At 45.4% G+C, this 11,106-nt stretch overlaps 1 protein-coding gene across 1 annotated transcript; it reads left to right on the top strand.

Moving 5' to 3' along the window:
• The first annotated feature begins 5,354 nt into the window (after window positions 1–5,354).
• LOC101759434 lies at window positions 5,355–10,033 on the top strand. The gene is made up of 2 exons (XM_004979742.3): window positions 5,355–6,312; window positions 8,405–10,033. Exons 1-2 carry the CDS (start codon window positions 5,375–5,377, stop codon window positions 9,894–9,896), a joined length of 2,430 nt encoding a protein of 809 aa, XP_004979799.1. The 5' UTR covers window positions 5,355–5,374; the 3' UTR covers window positions 9,897–10,033.
• Window positions 10,034–11,106: the final 1,073 nt, after the last annotated feature.

The following is an 11,106-nucleotide window of genomic DNA, read 5'->3' as shown; positions in this document are numbered from 1 at the left end:
GATAAAGAGTGCAGTTTTGTCAATGGGGACTTGTCTCACCTTCAGAGTGAGGAAATTCATGAATTCTCAGATATTCTATCAAGAGAGATTGGAGAAACTTTTGATAGCCCATGTAGTTTCAGTGATTCGGATCCTTCTGCATCAAGGAAAAATATACTGTCCAATAAGCATAGTGTAAGGCTGGCTGTTGCCTTTTGTCTTATATCATCTGTTATTATGCACTGAAGTTGATATCAAAATACTCAAGGTGGAAGATTGTTGTTGGTGACACAAAGATCTATCACGTATTTTCATATGGCTCTTGTTGCTGTTGTGACTACTGGTGAATTTTTAGTTACCTATAGTGAATGTCTTAATGAATTTCTGAAGAGCATCGCAGCGCCTGGATAAACAATAGCAAAGTTATTGAATATTTTCTTTTCTTCCATGAAGTTGGTTACGGTGGTTGTTGCCATATAAAATTCTTAGATTATTAAAGCTCAAAGTGGAGGAAGGTAATTGTGGTATGAGCTATCTTTTTATTATTCAATCATTTTAAAGTCGGTGATGCTAAATTATTATTACTAAATAAAAAATATTGTTTATTATTATTTTTGAAAATATATCATCTTCACTATAAATACAAATTTACTATTTATTAGATTTTTATTTATATAAATTTTTGTTTACTAGCTTTTTTGAAAACACGTGCGGGTCGCACGTGTGCACTTTGCTAGTTATGTTAAAGTACTGAAAAAATGAGAGAGTAGTATATAAACAATTTTGACTATTATTAGCTGGAGTTTAATTTCTAAATATTTTTCAAATATTATAGCTTTCAAAAAATTTGATGGGCTAGTTTTTTTCTAATTGAATGCGTCGTAGACTTTGGTGAACCATGCATATCACCGTATACACTGGAAACTGAAATTTTCCTATCGGTTTGCAAAATACCGATTGAAAAATACTGACAGGAGTAGCTTGATAGGGAAAATCGAATTTGCGGTTCACCGACAGAAATGATTTCTCTGTCGATTTTCTCACTCTCAGGAAAATTGATGTCCATCAGGCAGCTCTGTCGTCCACGTCGGGCCCGTGCGCACGTCGACAGTGACGAGTGAAGACTGCATGTGCACTAGGCCCGCTACGAGACTCACATAGTGGATAGCACCAACGATGGAGAGGTGGCCGTCCCCTGACGTGGTCAAGTAGAGCAAATCATGTCCTAGCTCGCATTGCTCCGGCACTCTGTCGTCCACGTCCAGCAGGGGCTGAGACGCTTCGTCGTTTCTGTAGCGCGCAGCGGGGATTCCGGCCTGGCCCGTACCCACGAGCCGGCACCGTCCAGGTCTACTGGAGCCTACAACAAGGTCTTGGGGTTAACTTAATCCAAAAGACTAGCCTTAGGGTGAGAGCTGCCCCATCTATATATCTTCCACCATTAATTTCCGACGTGGGACTAAACCTAACAGTTTTAAGTAGTGACAAGCGCTCAATAGGACCCCTTGAGCCACCTCCGATCACGGGAGAGAAGTCTACACTAGTAAAGAACTAACTTTCCATGCACCTCCTTTTGTCCCGGTCTAAAGTAGGCCCGGGACAAAAGAGGGTGCGCCATGGTAGGTTGGAATGGGGCAGAGCTTTACTCCAGGTTGGTATTTGCAACCGGGACTAAAACCCCTCCTTTTGTCCTAGTTGTAACGGCTAGTTTGTAACACCTAAATTTTTGGAGAATTCAAATTCATTAAAATTTGCTCAAATTAGGGTGTCATTTAAATTCCTAGGCATTTAATTTCACTTTCTCTAAAATTTAATTAATTCATCATAGGAGTTTATTGTGCATTCATGCTGGAGCATAATTTTTTGTTGCTGGAGTTTGAATCAAATTTGAATTTCAAATTCAAATTCACCTTTCAAAACCTTTTCCTTTTTTCCTTTATCTTTTTCTTTTCCTTCTTCTCCTCCTGGGCCGTATTCCCTTTCTTCCTCTTTCTTTTTCTTTCTTTCGGCCCAGCTGCGCAGCAGCTCCTCCGGCCCACTCCGCCTTTCTCCTCCGGCCCGCGAACCCCCTCCGCTTTTTCTCTCGCCGGCCCGTCGCTCCTTCCTTTGCGGCCCAGCTCCTCAACCCCGCCAGCCCACGAAGCCGCGCTAGCCCACCTCCCGCTGCGGCCACCGACGGGTGGGGCCTGCCCGTCATCCCCTTCCTCCGGCCGTATCCGGCCGGGACTCCTTCCCTGTCCGCGCCGGACTCCGCCGCCGTAACCGCCGCATGTTTTCTCCGCGCGGGATCCACCCTATCTCTATCCCACCGCCAACCGCCCCTATATAAACCGCCGCCTCTCCCCCCCCCCCCCCCCCCCCCCGCCTCGAGCACCCGCGCCAGCACCCTCCAAACCCTAGCCGCCGCAAGCTCTGCGCCGCTGCCTCTCTCTGCCACACGCCGCCGGCAAAAGGTGAGCGCCGCCGCGCCGTGGCTCCCGCCAAGGCCCTAAACGGGTTTGCCATGTTCCCCGCTCTCTTCCCGTGCAATCCCCGCGCCAAACCGAGCCCCGGAGCGCTGTTTCGGCCTACTCCGGTGACCCCGCTGCCGCTCGCCGCCGTCTATTGCCGCCGCCGCGATGTCATCTCGACCGTGGTTGTCGGATCTAAATCCGACAGCCGAAAGAGAGTCAATCAGACCGCCTAACTGGCAACCGCGCCGCGCCGTGTCACTTTTTCGCTTAAGCCCTCGCCTTTTCCGCAAATCGACCCGCGGTCCAGATCGCGTTGAAAAATAATTACAGATCTGCCCTCGCGCTTTTCGGTTTAAACCCTGAGCTTTCTAAAAATCAACCCGCCATCCGTTTTGGAGTTTTTGCGCGTTAAACCTTCAGTTTATACACGTAATTACATATAAGCCCTCGGTTTTCACGGTTTGGCCCTTAAAGTTTTGTTTTTCTCACAGAAAAGCTCCTGGATCTTGTTTTAATCATATCTTTTGCATCTTAACTCCGTTTTTCGCGTTCTTTATATCCACGTGTTCTTTTTAAAGCGTAGATCAATTTTACGAGCTTCTTTTCTCTATTTAATTGTGATTGGTATACTGTTTCTTACTTTTTGCTCATGTTTGCTTGTATGTGCTCGTGTGACGCGTGTAGACGTTCCGTAGTTCGAGGGATTTGAGGACCAAGCCTTCGAGGAGTACGAACAGCAAGAGCAAGGCCAAGAAGGCAAGTCGTGTCCTTGATCACTACTTTTCTATCCTATACACCTTTACTTTCTCGTACTCAACATTTATGCTATGCACATGTTAAGATTAAATTGATGGGTCCCAATTAAGGTTCGCCTAGATTGAAACTACCTTTGCCTTGACCAACCCGGTTTACTTTTATTGGGGGTAGCTCATGCTTAGTGCTTACTTGGTATGGTGGTTTAACTGAACACAATGTTTAATCTTGCTTCACTTCTGTTATACCTTTCATTAATACAAGATCATTATTGTTAATCGGAACATGGAGAACCACCCAGGAAAACAGTGCTACCACAAGACTAAATGGCTCTGGTCTTGGCTGAATAATTAGAAACTCTAGTTTGGGGTAATCCTACCGAAAGGGCAAGAGGGGAGGCGTTGATGGGATATAGCACTCGCTCTCGGGGGAAGTGGGCTTGGCTAAGACACTATACCCACTAGGGGACTGCTATGTTCTGCTTCGACCTGAAACCTTAGCGGGTTACCACATTGCTAGCAAATCTTTGTAAAGGCCTCGTAGCGTCCCTATGCAATCACACCTCGGAAGTGTGGTATGGTACCTTGCAAACACCGCATGGTTGGGTCCAAAGTTCTTTTGAACTTTTACGCGACTTGTGGGTAAAGATGTGCCACCTCTGTAGAGTGTAAAATTGATCGATCAGCCGTGCTCACGGTTAAGAACAGCTTGGACCCTCACATGATAATATTATCGGAAGATGGATTTAAATTGTTGTCATTTCATGCATATGTTGTTTACTTTATTTATGCTCATGTTTAATTTCGGGTGGTATAAACTTATATTTAGTTAATTGCTAATAAAACTTGACCAACTTAATTAAAAGCTGATGCTAATTAAGCCTTAGCCACACCTTGATTTGCCTTACACTACACTATTCCCCATGACTTGTTGAGTACCAACCATAAGTGTACTCACCCTTGCAAAACCGCTGTTCAGACCAAGCTAATTTGGAGGAGTATCTGCACGACTTTAAGGAGTTCTAGGCGTACGGTTCTTCGGTCAGCTGTCTGTGGTGTCTTCGTCGTCTTTGGAGTTCCGCTGCGTAATAAATTAGGCTTATGTTTTATTGAGACTTTCGATCATGTAATAATGTTTAATACTCTCTTTATTCGTTTTAACACTGTCTTTGTTATTCACTATTGTCGTACATGTGTGTAACTTGGTCCTGGCGCACATGTATTTAATGCACTCGGTTTTGTTCTTAAAACCGGGTGTGACATAGTTTCTGGACACCGACGGGGCCCCCTTTTGTCCTGGTTGGAGTTACCAACCAGGACAAAAAGGTTACTCTTGGTTGGTAATTCCAACTGGGACAAAAGTGTGGCGCTTTTGTCCTGGTTGGAGGCTCCAACCAGGAGTAAACTTCAACCGGGACAAAGAGGAAGTTTTAAACTGGGATAAAAACTTATCCCCCATTAAAACCCAAGGCAGAGGCCTTTCTTCCTCCTCCAGTCTGAGCCACTCCACCACTCCACAAAGACGTTTCACCTCCTGGTGCCGAAGAAAACCTAGGGGAGGTGGTGCCCGATTTTTTTTCCTCATTTTCATGGGGATTTCGCTGAGCGAGGGGGAGGGGTATTATTTTCGCTTTTGTTTCCATATCTTTTTCGTTAATTTATTTTTAAAAAACGCTGTTATTTTTGTTAATTTCCTCATAATTGTGGAGCAAGTGTACAGATGACATAATTAAGGAACTGAAATCCAGTTTACCTTGCATTGGCTCTGCCTCACAGAGTACTGCCAGTTTGCAAAACAATACGACGAAAAAGCAGCTATTTTTCCTAAAAAAAAAGACCACCATATGATAGATACAAAATCACATGTTTTTTGTTGCCTTTTGCTCATACGAAAAAAAAAGAGAAAACACTTGTAGAAGTGTACGTATAACACGTTCAAACACAAAGCATACGCGTGACTGTTCACACCAGGTATTGAAACCTGGCGTGCAGAGAAAAAAAGTACCACGACAAGGGAATAAAGTTTAAAATAAGGTGACCTGCTCAAGTAATGCCACGATTGGGACACACGCATAAACAGACAGACTGATATCCATGCACAGTGATTCGATCTGTCAGCTGTATAAATCCATGGAGCCCATCGGCCCATGGGTGTCACTCAAAGCTTGACGAAAAGCTCCCAGCACGGCAATGGCCGAGCATGGCGCGGCACAGCCGCCGCAAAGTGGCAAGAACAGTAGCGAGCCAGCGGAGTACCAGCTGAAGAAGTACCTGCTGCTCCTGGCCACCCTGGTGGCGACGGTGACCTACGCGGCGGGGCTCAACCCGCCGGGGGGTTCCTGGCTTGAGGACACGCCGGCCAAAGGGCAGCTCGCCGGCGACTCCATCCTCCGGGAGACCAACTACATCCGCTACATCGTCTTCTACTGCTTCAACGCCATCTCCTTCGCCGCGTCGGTCGTCGTCAGCCTCCTCCTCCTCCTCCTGCACCGGGACGACCAGGGCAGCTGGCTGCTCAAGCTCACGCGGGCGGTGATGGTGGTCGACCTGCTCGGCCTCATGGGGGCCTACGCCGCCGGAGGCAGCCAGGACAAGTTCACCACCATTTGCGCCGCCGTGCTGGTCGGAGGCACTTTTGCCGGCGTGGTCTTCGCCGTCCCCAAATTGTTCACTAGACAAGAGAGGGGAGAGTTGGTCGACAATGACCTCGAGAAGCACGAGATCGTGATGGTGCTCGCCATCTTCGTGGCGACCATCGCCTACGTGGCCGGGCTGAACCCGCCCGGTGGCTTCTGGCGGGGCACCGAGGCCGCCGGCGAACCGATGCTGCAGGGCCTCCACCCCATTCGCTACAAGTTCTTCTTCTTCAGCAACACCACAGCCTTCATCACGTCCCTGCTGGCCATCACCGTCACCGTGCACTGCGAGAAGTTCCACCTCAAGGATATCGAGGTTCCGCTCTATGGGCTCATCATCACGGCCATCTTGGGCCTTGGGGGCGCCTACGCCACCGGGAGCTGCAGGGACAGCAGGCACACCATCTATGTCCTCGCCCTAATCGTCCCAGTTCTTGTCTGCATCTTCCTCCAGCGAGTTCTTGCCATCAACTTCGGTTGCATTCTTATCAGGTATTATTGATCTTTATCATTGCCAACCGTACTCACTCTATATTAATTCTTTATACTAGGTTGAAGTTAACTTCTTACCCTTTAACAAGAATTAGCTTAAGAATCTGTAGATTATTACTAGCTAACCATGAAGAATCTTAGGAGACATAAAGTATTGAAAGTCCATGGATATATTTAATATATCTACAACTAATTAGTTCTCTCTCTGTTAAATTTTCAATCTAGATTTGGGCATAAATTTTGGTTTTAGTTCCTTCAAATTTTTGGTCAGCATGCTCTAAGCTGAACAGTAAATTGCATCATACATTTTATTCCAAACTCTCCTGTTGTATTCTATTAAAAATGTGATTCTAGGTCCTGTACTATACACTTTAAGTTACTATACAATGGCGTGAATAGTCATTTCAGCATGCACTTCGGCGATCAAGCTTTTGAATTTCCTCTATTAAATAAGTATATGTGTAGTAGTTTTTCATAAAATAGAGTGCCTACAACCAAACTAACAATGTAAATGTGTTGTGGTGTCTTAGTCAAAATGCATAAATTTATCTAACTTAAAAACTTACATAATTTATTGTCATGGGGTACTAATACAATTTTGTGTCATTAGTACGTGATTTGTTAAATAAACATTTTTTGAGATTGTTAAGATATAAAAAATATATTTATCTCTCATGCTTGCATGTATACTTGGTCTACATGGAAGCACACATCATGTATGTTTAGTTTGAGTTAGCTTTTTGTATAATAATAGTGATATAAGTGGGGAATTTAGAAATAGACATAGGCCTCCATTATGGTTATTTACTTTTTTCGTAATGACACATGTTGGTAATTTAGATGTAGATTTAAAGGAATATTTAAGTTTTTTTATGAGACTTAATTTTAGAATTTTTTAAATAAATATGAGACCCATGTCAAATTGTCTATATTTGCACTCTCTCATTCTTTTTCACATTATAACGAAGTATTCATACAAATACTTGTTGTCTGTAATCGGTTGCACAACATATATAGTTTAGTTACTAATTACCTTGCATGATTTTTTTATCTCCATTAGTTAATGGTTTTCCTCCTTTGCGTCATACCCCCATATGTTGTTTGACGTATATTTAGTTGAAACCTTAGCTTAAGTTATGTGTTCAACATAAAAATCGATATGCCAATTGCTTCTGGCATACATGTGTGATGTGTACACACTGCATGCTCACATATATCATGTATGCATAACATAAGTTATTTTTTTGTATATCAACAATGGTAGAAGTGGGTGATTTAGAAGTATATATAGAGTACATTGGAGATTTTTCAATAATGACATGTCAGTAATTTAGATGTAGATTTAGAGTTTTTGTATGTTATATTCATTAAATGGCGGATGTAGTATATGCAAATTTAGATGGTTTTAGGAGGCTAATTTAGATGCAAATTCTAGGCATCTTTATGCTATTTTTAATAATAGTGCATATGGGTAAATTTATATGTACACTTAGATGGTTTTTGATTTAGATTGTTTTCCTAATGAGATGGTTAATTTAGATGAAATTAGGTGTTACGCTAGATTATTTGTCATAATGATCGAGGCAGGTAATAACTTAGATTTAGGACAGGGGTTACTTTAGGCTTATTTTTATAATAGCAAAGGTGGGTAATTTGGATGGAGACTGGGTTCCTTTTATTATTTTTTATAATGGTAGATGTGGGTAATTTATACATAGATTTAGAGGGGTGTTAATTTGTGCTATTTTCATAATGGCAGTGGTGTGTTACTTTTCAAAAAATAGAATAGATCCAATGACTATTATTGGTAATGATAATTAGAGTTTACTGAAATTGATTATTAGATAATAATTTCTATGAGTTATCTTTCCTCTAACACGTCTTAAGAGGATCAATGTGGATGCTCAGACTCTAATAACAAGAACATTTCCATGCTGTCTAGGCCGCTATTGAAATGTTACAACCAAGCAGTCTAGCTACATATATAATTCTACGTGAGCATTGAGTCTTGACACTTGACAAGAACTTCATTATCACCAAACGAAAAGCATTCTTTCATATCGCAATTTAATTATCTCTTTGTGCAATTTAGGACTAGCAAAAAAAAGCGCGATGATCTTCTGGACAAGACTCGTGAATTCATCCAGTTGCTTGCCACTCTTGCGGCGACCGTTGCTTACCAAGCTGGAGTAGATCCACCGGGTGGCGTCTGGGCAGACAGTGGGGAGGGCCATACTGTAGGAGACCCAATACTCCTGACAACACACCCTCGGCGTTACAGGGTCTTCTTCTACTTCAACTCGGCCGCTTTCGCGGCCTCCCTGGTCATCATGGTGATGTTGCAGAACGAACGACTCCTGATAGCCCATGCGCTGGAGGCAACCCTTATACTGGATCTGTTCTGCCTCATAGGCGCATACGCTGCCGGAAGTTGCAGGGACACAGGCACCTCCGTCTACACTCTTGCCTTGGCTGGTGGCGTCCTCGTCTACGTGGTGATCCACATCGTCTTCTTCACACTAGACCTCAGTAAGAAGCCTGAGAGAAGTGAGTTGGAGAAGAAGCATGAACAAGACAAGCTGGAGAAGAAGCGTGAGGTGCTGCTGCTTCTTGCAATCTTGGCTGCAACGCTCACCTACCAAGCCGGCTTGACCCCGCCGGGCGGCTTATGGGAGAACGATAGGTTTGGGCACCGAGCCGGCTTCCCGGTCCTCCAAGACAAGTACCCTCGCCGTTACAAGGCCTTCTTCTACTGCAATGCAGCAAGCTTCATGGCATCCGTGGCTCTCATCGTCCTCCTCCTGAACCCTACTCTGTATGGACCAGGCATAAGGTGCTATGCACTCTTCGTCTGCATGGTAGCGGGCATGTTCGGCCTCATCGGTGCCTACGCTGCTGGGAGCTCCCTACATCTGGGAACCTCCATCGTTGACTTAGCATTGGTTCTTGCAGTTTTTTCGTTTGTAGCCTATGTGGTAATCATCCGCCATAGCCAGAAGAACAAAGCAGCTGGGACTGGGAGCCAAAGCCAAGCTGAGCCTTCGAAACCCAGTGGTGCAGCAAGTAATGATCAGCATGGTGAGGCTTCAAAGCAGGAGCAGAAGATGATGGCCAAGTACCTGATGCTGGTAGGAATACTGGCAGCGAGCGTGACTTACCTGACAGGCCTAAAACCACCTGGTGGCCTGTGGAGGGAAGACGACGGCAATGGCCACTCCGCAGGCAACCCGGTGCTCTACAACATTGACAAGCATCGGTACAACGCTTTCTTCTACAGCAACTCCACTTCCTTCATGGCTTCCATCACCGTCATCGCCTTGCTCCTTTCACGGATGATACTGTTCGACAGCAAGAAGCCTCTTTGGCCAATGCATACAGCCATGTTGCTGGACATGCTTGCCCTCCTGGGAGCCTATGCGGCAGGCAGCGCTCGGGACTGGTGCACATCCAAGGATGTCATCCTGCTGCTCTTCCCTATTCTGGGCTTCGTCGCGCTTCTCTTCTTCTGGAAGAAACAAGGTGATAGGGCTACCATCCCCCAGAATATTGCTAATAACACCACTAATCACAGTTTAGATGCTTAAAAGTGATCCGGTTTCGGATGATTCATGTGTTGATCCTATAATGACGAGTATGTCACTTATTTTAAAGAATAGTCACCACTCTGCTACATAAATAAAAGTTGTGACATTGTCTTTTGTTTGATTTAAGGTTTTTTGGAGTTGTTTGTTCCCATGTGTGTATTCTCTGTTTTTGTGTAAACCAGCATAATTGCCCACGCAGCATATGTCTATATGGTAATTTTCTTAGAGAACGTATCTGATGCAAATCATCTACCCGTGCAACCTTGGAAACTATGAATCAAGGTAACAGGATGCTAATCCAATGAATAAAGTTAGTGGTGGGATTATTTTACAGTTAAGCCCCCTCCACCTGCTGGTCACTTTTGTGAATCCCCCCTACCCCTTCGCCTGTAACCTGTCCTGCCCATCGCGAGTAGGCCGCCACCGCCCGTGCGCCCCGGCGCTCCGCGCGGCCCGCGTGCCTTCTGGATATCTCGATTCTGCTCTCCTCTGTGCTGTGCTCACTTCCAGCCAGCGTGTGTGGTTGGCGCCGTTGTCCGGTGATTGAGCATGTCGGCGCTGGGGTGAAGGGAAGGGGATTAACGTTGTCGATGAAGGTCGCCGGAGCAGGTGATTTCATTTCCGTTCCCTGAGAACGGTGCTTGTCTGATTTTCAAGTTATTGTACCTTCCATTTCACAATTCCACCTCAATTCTTCACGGGGAGGCTTAAACATGGCGCCATGGCGACGGGCGGCGGCGAGCTTGATCCGTACGTCATCCACAGCATGGCCTGGGCAGAGGCAGCACCGGCAAGCGGGCGGGATGGCGGGAGATTCGGAGGAAATCGACAGAGTGGGCCGGCGGAGCGCCAGGGGCGCACGGGCAGAGGCAGCCTACTCGCGATGGAAACCACGATTCGGGGTGGCGGCGGCCTACTCGCGATGGGCAGGACGGGTTATAGGCGAAGAGGTAGGGATTCGCAAAAGTGGCCAGCAGTGGGGGCTTAACTGCAAAATAATCCCACCACTAACCCTATCCATTGGATTAGCATCATATGGCCTTGATTCATAGTTTCCAAGGTTGCATGAGGTAGATGGTTTGCACCAGATACGTTGCCATTTTCTTAGGTTTTGCGAATATGTAGTTCGTCGATTATCCCTCTTCCCTCTCAGCACTGATTTGATCACTGCTGATCTGAATCTCCACTAGTTAATGAAAAAGGAATGATA

Source organism: Setaria italica, chromosome VIII (genome assembly GCF_000263155.2).
Source record: "Setaria italica strain Yugu1 chromosome VIII, Setaria_italica_v2.0, whole genome shotgun sequence".
In the NCBI taxonomy this organism is placed as follows: domain Eukaryota; kingdom Viridiplantae; phylum Streptophyta; class Magnoliopsida; order Poales; family Poaceae; genus Setaria; species Setaria italica.
This window is presented reverse-complemented; position numbering and strand designations above follow the sequence as displayed.